This window comes from Trachemys scripta, chromosome 2 (genome assembly GCF_013100865.1).
Source record: "Trachemys scripta elegans isolate TJP31775 chromosome 2, CAS_Tse_1.0, whole genome shotgun sequence".
NCBI lineage: Eukaryota > Metazoa > Chordata > Testudines > Emydidae > Trachemys > Trachemys scripta.
This window is the reverse complement of record NC_048299.1, coordinates 281,426,276-281,436,822: the sequence shown is the minus strand read 5'-3', so window position 1 is coordinate 281,436,822 and position 10,547 is coordinate 281,426,276. Positions and strand designations below refer to the sequence as shown.

Below are 10,547 nucleotides of genomic sequence, written 5' to 3'. Positions count from 1 at the left end.
CCGCCCACTCCCAGAGCCCGGCCCTGCTCCCCCCGGCCCCCCACTCCCAGTGCCCGGCCCTGCTCCCCCTGGCCCCCCACACCCAATACCCAGCCCTGCCCCCCACTCTCAGTGCCCGGTCCTGCTCTCCACAGTCCCATCTGGGCCCACCACTCCCAGTCCCAGACCCCCACTCCCAGTGCCCGGCCCTGCTCCCCGTGGCCCCCCACTCATAGGAACGGCCATACTAGGTCAAACCAAAGGTCCATCTAGCCCAGTATCCTGTCTGCCGACAGTGGCCAGTGCCAGGTGCCCCAGAGGGAATGAACAGAACAGGGAATTATCAAGTGATCCATTCCCTGTCACCCATTCCCAGCTCCTGGCAAACAGAGGTAGGGACACCATCCCTGCCCAGCCTGGCTAATAGCCATTGAAGGACCCCATCCTCCATGAATTTATCTAGTTCTTTTTTTAACCCTATTATAGTCTTGGCTTTTACAACATCCTCTGGCAAAGAGTTCCACAGGTTGACTGGGCGTTGTGTGAAGAAATACTTCCTTTTTTTTTTTCTTTTAAACCTGCTGCCTATTAATTAATTTGATGACCCCTAGTTCTTGTGTCATGAGAAGGAGTAAATAACTCTTCTTTATTTACTTTCTCCACACCAGTCATGATTTTATAGACCTCTAGCATATCCCCCCAGTCATCTCTTTCCCAAGCTGAAAAGTCCCAGTCTTATTAATTTCTCCTCATATGGAAGCTGTTCCATATCTCTAATCATTTTTGTTGCCCTTTTCTGAACCTTTTCCAAGTCCAATATATCTTTTTTGAGATGAAGCGACCAGATCTGCACACAGTATTCAAGATGTGGGCGTACCATGGATCTATATAGAGGCAATATGATATTTTCTGTCCTATTATCTATCCCAGGGGTCGGCAACCTTTCAGAAGTGGGGTGCCGAGTCTTCATTTATTCACTCTAATTTAAGGTTTCGCGTGCCAGTCATACAGTTTAACGTTTTTAGAAGGTCTCTTTCTATAAGTCTATAATATAGAACTAAACTATTGTTGTATGTAAAGTAAATATGTTTTTTTAAATGTTTAAGAAGCTTCATTTAAAATTAAATTAAAATGCAGAGCCCCCCGGAGCAGTGGCCAGGACCCGGGCAGTGTGAAGTGCCACTGAAAATCCGCTCGCGTGCCGCCTTCGGCACATGTGCCATAGGTTGCCTACCCCGATCTATCCCTTTCCTAATGATTCCCAGCATTCTGTTAGTTTTTTGATGCCGCTGCACATTGAGTGGATGTTTTCAGAGAACTATCCACACTGACTCCACTCTCAGCGCCCAGCCGTGCTCCCCCTGCTCCCCACGGCCCCCCACTCCCAGTGCCCAGCCATGCTCCTCCTGCTCCCCACGGCCCCCCACTCCCAGTGCCCAGCCCTGGTCCCACCAGCCCCCTCTGCTCCTGTGTCCACTCCCCCTGCTCCTACTGGCCGCCTCTGGACACCCCTCCCAGTGCCTGTCCCTGGTTCCTTCTGGGCCGCGTGTCCCACTGCCCAGTCCTGCTCCCCCCAGCCTCAGACACACATGCAGCAGCAGGGACACCAAAATCAACAAACTTTGACCCTACCAAAACAAGTCAGCCCACTCTATAGCATACAGCAGAGCCCCCAACCCAGCCACAGGGCGCCCCAGAGAGCCACAGGGCTAGCATCCCCACCCCCGCCCTGCCGAGCCCTGTGGGGCTCTCTGTACCTGCCCTCCCTATGCAGACCCCCAGGGCCAGGGGGCAGAGACCTGGGAAGGGTCAGCCCCCGCCCCCCGTCCCCTCTGTGCCCACGGGCTCTCTCGGCCCTGGCAGGCACATGCCCTCCCCCAGCTCCCCGGTACGTACCTGTGAATGAACACCCTCTTCATGCCTAGCGCACGGGCAATGGCGCAGGTGTGCTGCCCCCCTGCACCCCCAAAGCAGGCCAGTACGTGGTGCGAGGTGTCATGGCCTCTCGCCTGCCAGAACCAGAGGAAGTGTCACACACAGGGACAGCAAACAAAGCTGCCCCTCCCCCCAATGAGAACCCCCCCAGACTCAGGGATCCAACCCCTCCCCCGAGGAACAGAGCCCCTCTGCCCCCAGCGAGACCCAGGGAACCAACCCCCCACCCCAGGAACTGAGTGCGAGCCCCAGGAACAAGTCCTGGGGAACCCTTCCCTCTCCTGCCAGAGTCACCAGCCTGGCCTGGCCTGGCCCCTCCCCGTAGGCTCGGCTCTGCGCCAGAGAGCACTGGGTGCCCTGTGGCAGAGCCAGGAGCTGCCCTGGCACGGACCCCGGTTCTGCTCCCAGTGCAGGCAGGGGAGCAGGGGTGGGGGTCTCCTGGGCATTTGCCCAGGGGGTGGGGGGAGGATAGATGCCCTGCCAGCTCTGGGGAGAGGTGCGGGCAGGTGTCACCATCGTGGGGCTGATGGGCTGCAGCGCTGTCCCGCCCCTACCTCGGTCAGGGAGCGGATGGGCCGGCACATGGCCTCGTTGGCCACCTGGATGAAGCCCATGGCCACCTCCTCCACGGTGAGAGGGGGGCGGGGGCCTGGCGCCTGGCTGGCCAGGAAGGCGTTCACGCGGGCAGTGAGCTCCTGGAAGCCCTGCAGGGCGGCGTCCCGCGACAGCGGCTGGTCCTCACCCGGCCCGAAGATGTGGGGGAAGTAATGGGGCAGCAGGCGGCCCAGGCTCAGGTTGGCGTCGGTCACTGTCAGGGGGCCCCCTGCAAGGACAAGGGGTCAGTCGCTGCTGCTCGCCAGCCCACCCAGACGCCCCGGCACAGCAGAGCCCCGGCCTCACCTTTCCTGTAGCAGGCGGGGCCAGGATGGGCCCCCGCGGACTCGGGACCAACCACAAACAGCCCGGACCTGGTGGGGAGAGAAGGGAGACGCATTACTGCAGTGCGGCCCCGGGGCGGGCAGGGCAGCCCCACGCAGCGGCATCGCCCTGCAGTTTGGGGCAGGAAGTGAAGGAGAACCCTGTGCCCAGCTGAGGGCACATGGGCAAGAGGGAGGGAGGAAAAGGGAGACCTAGATCAGACCCAGGCAGGGACAGTGCAGCCCTGGCAAGTACCAGGAGATCTTCAATGAACACAAAGGGTCAGGAGCCCTGTTAGGTGCCCCTAGCGCCAGGCTGGGGCCTGGGGACAGACCCAGGGGAGAACGCCCCCTACTGAGCCCCCACCGGGCAGCACCGCGCCCCTAGCGCCAGGCTGGGGCATCGGGGACAGACCCAGGGGAGAACACCCCCTACTAAGCCCCCACCGGGCAGCACCGCGCCCCTAGCGCGAGGCTGGGGCATGGGGACCGACCCGGGGGAGAACACCCCCTACTGAGCCCCCACCGGGCAGCACCGCGCCCCTAACGCCAGGCTGAAGCATCGGGGACAGACCCGGGGGGAGAACGCCCCCTACTGAGCCCCACCGGGCAGCACCGCGCCCCTAACGCCAGGCTGGGGCATCGGGGTCAGCGCTGACGCAGAGGAGAGCACCCCCTGTTGAGGGGAAATGGGATGCAACACTGCTCCCAGCAGTAGCCGAGCGTCTGTAGATCTTGGAGCTGCACTGACGCTGCTTAGCTGGTGGGGTGCCAACGTCACACCCCTAGCGTGGGGAGGGGAGAAGGAGCCAGGACAGGGCGGGAACCAGGAATGGCCGATGTCCAGGGGCCGGATGCTGAAGCTCAAAGCACAGCCCCTCGGACCAGGAATGTCAGAGCACTTGGGACAAGAACGGCCCATCCGGTCCCTTGAGCAGCAGGCGAAGCAGCCCCCAGAGCCAGCCCCACGGTGCCCATTTGGGTCCCAGCCCCAACCCCGCACTCGGTCAGGGGCCCTCTCCTGGCCCACAAGCAGGACTGGGGTTGCTAGGCCTGGACGGGTGTCACTGAGGAGTGTGGGAGGCTCACCCCCTTTGTAAGGGGAGTCAGGGCCCCACAGCAGCACCTGAGCCAGCCACGGTCCCTGAACCCCACCCCTGGGGGAAGGCTCCCCGGGAGCGGCGGGGCAGGGAAAGGGCTGCGCGAGGGCACGGCCGCAGGCAGGCACCCACCGGAAGAAGAGCACAGAGCCGCCGCCGGCCGCCACAGTGTTGATGTCCAACTGGGGGGCCTGGATGCGGATCCCGGCCGTGGTCGCCTCGAAGACGTGCTCGTACTCGCCGGCGTAGCGGCTGACGTCCGTCGAGGTGCCTGCGGGGGTCACAGCTCAGCCGCTTGCTCAGAGCTAGCTCCATCCCCAGGGCCTGCAGCCTGCCCGGGGCAGGGCAACATCCCAGCCTCCCCGGCCACCTCCCAGCACCGGGCCTCGCCTGCCCTAGGGGAGCCCATCTGGGGGAGCCAGGGTCCCCTGCCGCATGCAAAGGAGCTCAGACCCTCCCCACCCCAGTCACAGGGAGAGACCCCCCTGCAGGCAGCACCCACCTCCCATGTCAAAGCCGATCACAGGCTGCCCATCCTCCTGGCTGTAGGTGGTGATCGCGTAGCCCACAACGCCGCCGGCGGGGCCAGACAGAATGGCCCGGGAGCCACTGAACTGCCCCATGGGGGTCAGGCCCCCGTCGGAGCGCATGAAGAGCACCTGGGTGTCCTGCAGGGGGAGCCAGAGAGAGCAGGTGAGCTGGAGCCAGGTGGGATGAGGGGATGGGGCCCATGGACCGAGGGCAGGAGGCAGGAATCAGGGTCCCCACTGGGTGACAGGCAGTACCAGGGTGGGCTCACAAGGCCAGCAGAACCGGGACGGGCCCTGGGACAGAGGCTGGAGCCAGGTGAGTGGCTCTGGGATGTGCCCCAGGCAGGGAGAGGGGCCTGACACGGGGACACGGACCAGGCGCAGAAGAGGGGAGCAGATGAGTCCATGTGGAGGAGCCGGGAGTGGCCATGTGGGGAGGCGAGAAGAACCACATCTGCCGGGGTCGGTGGGGCAGCCCCGGGGGCTGTTCAGGGCGATGCCCGCCCAGCTGCTGGGGCAGTCAGGGCATGGCAGGCCCCTGGAGGCGATGTGCTGCCACGCTCACCTGGAGCTGCTGGGTGAAGCTGGCGCGGAAGCCATCGAGGTAGCGGCGGATGCAGGGGGTCAGGTAGGCGTCGGCGCAGGCGGTGTACCCACGTGGCACCACCCGCACCATGGGCATCACCGAGGAGGACAGAGACACGTGCTGGAAGCCCAGTTCCTGGGCCAGCGCCCCCACCTGCTGCTCATGGGCTGGCCAGCTGCCAGGGAGAGAGAGCGGAGTCAGCGGCGCCCGTTTCCCCAGAGCAGGGCACCCCCGCCCCAAGCCAGACGGGAGACCTCCCTGGGGGGTGGGGACCAGCGCCAACTCGGCTGAGCCCAGCACTCATCTCACCCCTGCCCGCGTCTGCCCCGTGCCCTTGGGGATGCCCCTCACGCCCCCCTCCCCAGCACGTCACCGCACACCTGCTCCACTTGGGGCCATGTAGGCGACAGGGGACCCACGCGGGACTCACGCGTAGGAGTGCAGGAGCACCACTGCCAGGCTCCGGATCCCCCGCGCCAGCAGCCGCTGCAGGTCTTTCCGCAGCATGGCCAGGTCCACGGGGCGCTGCACCACCAGCAAATCCCCCATCACGCCTGGGAAGAGGACGGAGCCACGGTAGAGGGGCCCACACATGCAAACCGCAGCCCCAATCCCCCCCTGGAGGCCATGGGGCAGAGGGACAGAGAGCAGGGCAATGTGGGGAGGGGAATGGCTGAGGGCGGGGGGGGAGAAGGGAGGGGTAATTGGGGCATTGGAGAGACACCAAAGGCACAGGGGCTGAACCCCCCTCATGGCACTGCCCTGGGTATGCACCGGGGGGGGAGGGGGCAGGCTAGCAAGCCCTGACTGCCCCCTGCCTCTGCTGCTCTCCGCCCGGCTCCAAACACCAACCTGAGAGTGCCTGGCTGGGGTCAGCCCCGGGGAGCTGGCAGCCGGCGCGGTGCAGGATTAACCGCTCGTCCACCTCGACCACCTCCTCATACAGCACCTCGGGCACTGCCACCGCCTGGGGAACCGACAGAGAGGGGCCCGGTCACTGCCAGGCTGGGGGGCTGGAGTGTGGAGACCAGCCCCAGGTCAGGGCCAGTCGCGCGCCCTGCCTGGTCTGGGGCAGACCCAGGGATTGACTCTCATCCCACCACGCTGGGGGGCAGGGGGCTCATCCTCCCCCTCCCTGTTGCAGTTCACTCCATCGCTCTGGTCTCCTGCTGCCACCCCCACCCTCCAAGCGCTTTCCTCGGGGACGGAAGGGAGCGTGCATTGGGGTCCCCACTCCCGGTGTGAGGCTGCTGCCCTGCCACGTCCTGCTGCACCCCCCTGACCCAGGTCTCTCTCCGCTGCTCCGGCTCCCCACAACTCCCGCCCCTGGTGAGGGGCTGAGTCCCAGGCCCTGCTCCCGCCAGGACCCTCTGACTCAGCCCGGACCCCTGGCGTGGGAGGCCCCGGTTCAGCCTTGGTAGCTTCATTTCCTCCCCCTTCCAGATGGTCCTGGAGGTGATTCCCCTGCTCCGGCTCCTTGCTGCACTCAGTCAGGGCCCCACCAGGACCGGCTGCGCAGGGCTCCAATCTCTCCCTCCCAGCACAGCGTCCCAGCGTTTAACCCCTCTCGCCCCAGAGAAGCTAAGGGTACGTCTACACAGCAAACCGCGGCACCAGCTCAGGCACGGGCCCACGCTACGGAGCTAACAATAGCAGTGCAGACGTTCCCGCTCGGGCTGGAGCCGGGCCCTGAGACCCGGCGCGGGGGAGGGGGGGGGTCTCGGATCCTAGCCTTCAGCCCAAGGCCAAATGTCTGCACTGCTACTGTGTGGAGCCCGGGGCCCTGAGTCAGCCGACCTGCTGTGTGGACATACCCGAAGGGACGCCCCGGTCCGGCGGTGGCTCAGTCCAGTCCCACTAGACTCTTCCATCTAGAACAGGCCCCAGAGCCAACAGCCAGCGCACGACCACACCCCCCCCGCCCCGGGCGCTCGGTGACCGAGCCGCCTGGACTGGGGCTCTCTGGGGTCACCCCTGTGGTGCGTGGTCATTTCCCCCAGCCAGATGCCTCCAGGCAGCTGCCCATCAACACCCGCCAGAGACATCTGGAGGGCTCCCCAGGCTCGATCTGTAGAAGCTCAGAGATCAAAGGGTTTTGTGGAGAGGCAGCTCCTTCCCCTGGGTTGGTGGGGGCGGGGGGGGTCGCTGCAGGAGAAACCCAGGGGATTAAAACAACAAGGAGTCCAGTGGCACCTTAAAGACTAACAGATTTATTTGGGCATAAGATTTCACGGGTAAAAAACCTCACTTCTTTGTTGTTTTTGTGGATACAGACTGTGACGAAGTGGGACTGTTCTTAATGTTTCCTCTGAATACTGTGTGGGTGTCTCAGTTTCCCCTATGCATTTCTTAAGTCTCTAGGTGGTGGGATAAGGGTGTGCGATTGTTGCAGAGCCCTAGAGGGCAGGGGTGTGCAGGTGTCTGCACAGAGAATGGCTGACATTCTGTCTCCTGGCAACTGAAGGCCAGGGCCCACCCCCTGCAAAGGTGCCAACTGAAGGTGTTGGAGAACAAAGAGCTCAGGTGGCCTCCTGGCCCTGGAAAGAGACAAAGGCGAGAGGAGGGGCTGGAGAATTTCAGTTTGGGGCTGGCTGGGAAAATGGAGGGGAGGCCAGACAGAGCTCCTGGCCTCCCATGGCCCCCCAAGATGGATCTGACTGAGGGGGTCCTGTGGTCTGTACCTGCAAGACCTGTCTTGGACTGTGTTCCTGTCGTCTAAATAAACTTTCTGCTTTACTGGCTGGCTGAGAGTCATGGTGAGTCGCAGGGAGCCGGGGGTGCAGGGCCCTGAGTTCCCCAATACTCCGTGACACTCAGAGATCAAAGGGTTTTGTGGAGAGGCAGCTCCTTGCCCTGGGGCGGCGGAGCGGGGAGGGCGCTGGATTAAAGGCTCCACCCAGGCCATGTACAAGCAGCAGGGGCAGGGAGCCTCAGAGGCTGACAGCAAGAGTTGGGAGGATCTGTGGGTAGGGATGGAGCAGCCGCAGCTGCCACGTGGCCCCACAGCCAACCCAGTGCAGATAAAGGGAGGCGGGTGCTGCAGCCAGAGATTAGCTGCGGAATCCAGCCCAGGATCCTTCCAAACAATAGGCCCCTTGCACTGGGTTCCCAAGGACATTGTCTGTGGGTCAGTGGACGGGGCCCTCCTGAAGGGCGACTCCCCCAGGGCCTCACGTGCTGGATTCACGAGTGCCCCGCCAGCTGGAAGAACAACACAGCATGCGCTCCGCCTGCGCCAGCCAATCACCAGGTGCAGCGCACACCCCGCCCTGCCCAGTTGCTCCTGGCATGTGGGAATGGGGCCCTGGGGCCTGTGGGGGGCTGGTTTACTCAGAGACAGAGTGGGCAGGAGAATCCTGCCCAGATTCCAGATGCTCCTGGACCCAGGAGTTCCTAGCCCTGGCCACACTTGGCACCCAAGGCCATAGGTCAGCAGTAGAAGCCTGGCCCGGGAGAGGCACACAGACAAGGAGACAGGGCTGGGGACTCACCAGGTCAAAGATTCTGGGCCGGGCCTGGTTGCCGATGTGCAGGAGATCCCGGAAGCCCTTGGTGATCAGCAGGGCGATCCGCTCCCCTTTGCGCTCCAGCAGGGCGTTGGTGGCCACCGTGGTCCCCATGCGGATCCACTCTATCCTTGATGCGTCCAGAGGGTGGTCGCGGGGAAAGGGAGTGCCGCATTCCTGGGGGAAGCTCCTGTCACTGGAGGGCAGTCTCCTCCCACAGCCAGTAACACCCTCCATGGAGCTCAGATCATCTCATGCCCATGAGCCCAGGAGAGGAGAGTGCTGATGGGGAAACTGAGGCGCAGAGGGGCAGAAACTGGTCCAAGGCGATCCAGCAAACCAGTGGAAGAGCTAGAAACACCCCTGGAGCCTGGCTTCCCAGCCCAGGGCTCTAACCTGTGGGGCCCTTCACAAGCCATGACCCGGCACGACCAAGGTCTCCCCCTTCTCCCTCAGGCAGACCCAGGTCAGGCAGCACTCCCTTGGGCTGGGCCCTCACTGTGACAGATCCATCAAGAGAGCGCCCCCCTCAGGCTGTCACACACCACGCCCCCTTCCTGCACCAAACCCAGCTGGGCCAGGGAGATACGGCCACCAGATGGGCCAGGGTCACGCGGATACCTGCCGAGGCCGCTGGCAGCAGGGCCAGAGCCACAGGCAGGATGTGGCTACCTGGATGCTGCTGTGATCCTGGCAGCGGGACGTGCGAGAGACAGACGGGGCGAGAGGCTGCCCGGTCTGCTCTGGGCTATTGGGGCCAATTTGGCTGCAGCCGGGCCAGGCTGCTGGTCCGATCTGCTGAGGTGCTCCGGGCTGACCTGGGCCTCAGGGAAAGCGAGCCAAAGGGACTGTGGGGACTGAACAGCCCCCCTGGGTGCTCCAGCACAGCATCTGTGCCCCACCACACCCCTCGGCGCCTGGGCCAGCATACGCAGCTGCCAGCCAGGGGGCTGGGTGGGCACCTCGGCTCCAGCCACGGGCTTGCGCCGCTATCTCCGGGACCCTGGGTCAGTGCCCGCTCCTGGCCAGGACCGACACGTCCTACCCCTGGCACTGCCAGCCTCCCCGTGCCCTGCCCCTCACCTCCTGCAGGATGCGGCGGATGCCCTCCGTGGGCGCATCGCGGTAGTTGGCCGGGTTCTCGGACAGCAGCTTCATCACCCGGACGCGCCCCCCGGGGCAGCGGGCGAAGATGTCGGTGAAGGTGCCACCGCGGTCGATGGCGAACTGGAACTTGCCGGGGCTTGGCACGGCCATGGCTGGGGGGCAGCGGGAGGGGAGGTGCCTGGGGAGTCCGGGGGGAGCAGGAGCCGCTGGGACCGCGCACGAGCCCTGGGGTGAGCGGTCTGGTCCTGCTCCCGGTCCCCGACTTAGCCCGGCCCCGCTGCGCTCCCCGCCCCGGCCGGCCCCGGAGAGCCGCTGCGCTGGGGCCCAGGGGTGCGCCCCTGTGGGGCTGGAGCCAGGAGGCGGGGCTGGAGGCTGGCCGGGGAGGAACCAGCGGGAGCGGCTGCGCTGCGCCCTCCGGCAGACCCGGGAGCGCGCGGGGCTCCCGCTGGGGCTCGAGCCCACCCGAGCTTCTCCGCCCGGACTCAGGGACTCCCCAGCGCTGCCCGCCCGCACGGCTGCGCTAAGCTCCGCTGAGCCCGCCGGGGACACCACCGGCCCCTCCCCGGAGCGGGTTACCGGGAGCCAGGGCTGCTGCGGGAGCGGCCCGGCGGTGCAGTGCATGGAGGAGTCTCTCTGAGCCGTGGGGCCCCGGTGATCGGTGTTTGGGAGGGGGAATGGGGCGGGAGCAGAGGGGTTTGGAGGGACACTGAGGCAGTGGGTGGACATGGAGCACTGGTGATTGGGGTGGGGGTGATGAAATGGGATTTTTTTATAATATTGAGGCTTATGTGTGCCTCAGTTTCCCCTGCATGCTGCATTGTTACCTGGGGGTGGGAAGGGCTGTTTGCTCTCCAGGCAGGCTGTGACAAAGTGGAGGATTTTCTTGT

The 10,547-nt window shown here is 64.5% G+C and overlaps 1 protein-coding gene across 1 annotated transcript in view; it reads right to left on the bottom strand.

The window, feature by feature from the left end:
• Positions 1-9,989, bottom strand: part of OPLAH (5-oxoprolinase, ATP-hydrolysing) — a gene marked incomplete in the record, with an annotated part of 32,362 nt that extends 22,373 nt beyond the window's left edge. Inside the window, 9 exon segments of the mRNA XM_034763798.1 lie at positions 2,469-2,737; positions 2,815-2,882; positions 4,064-4,202; positions 4,434-4,599; positions 5,027-5,222; positions 5,478-5,601; positions 5,900-6,014; positions 8,539-8,730; positions 9,637-9,989. Of these exon segments, the coding sequence (XP_034619689.1) occupies positions 2,469-2,737; positions 2,815-2,882; positions 4,064-4,202; positions 4,434-4,599; positions 5,027-5,222; positions 5,478-5,601; positions 5,900-6,014; positions 8,539-8,730; positions 9,637-9,810 (1,443 nt within the window).
• Between the last annotated feature and the right edge of the window lie 558 nt (positions 9,990-10,547).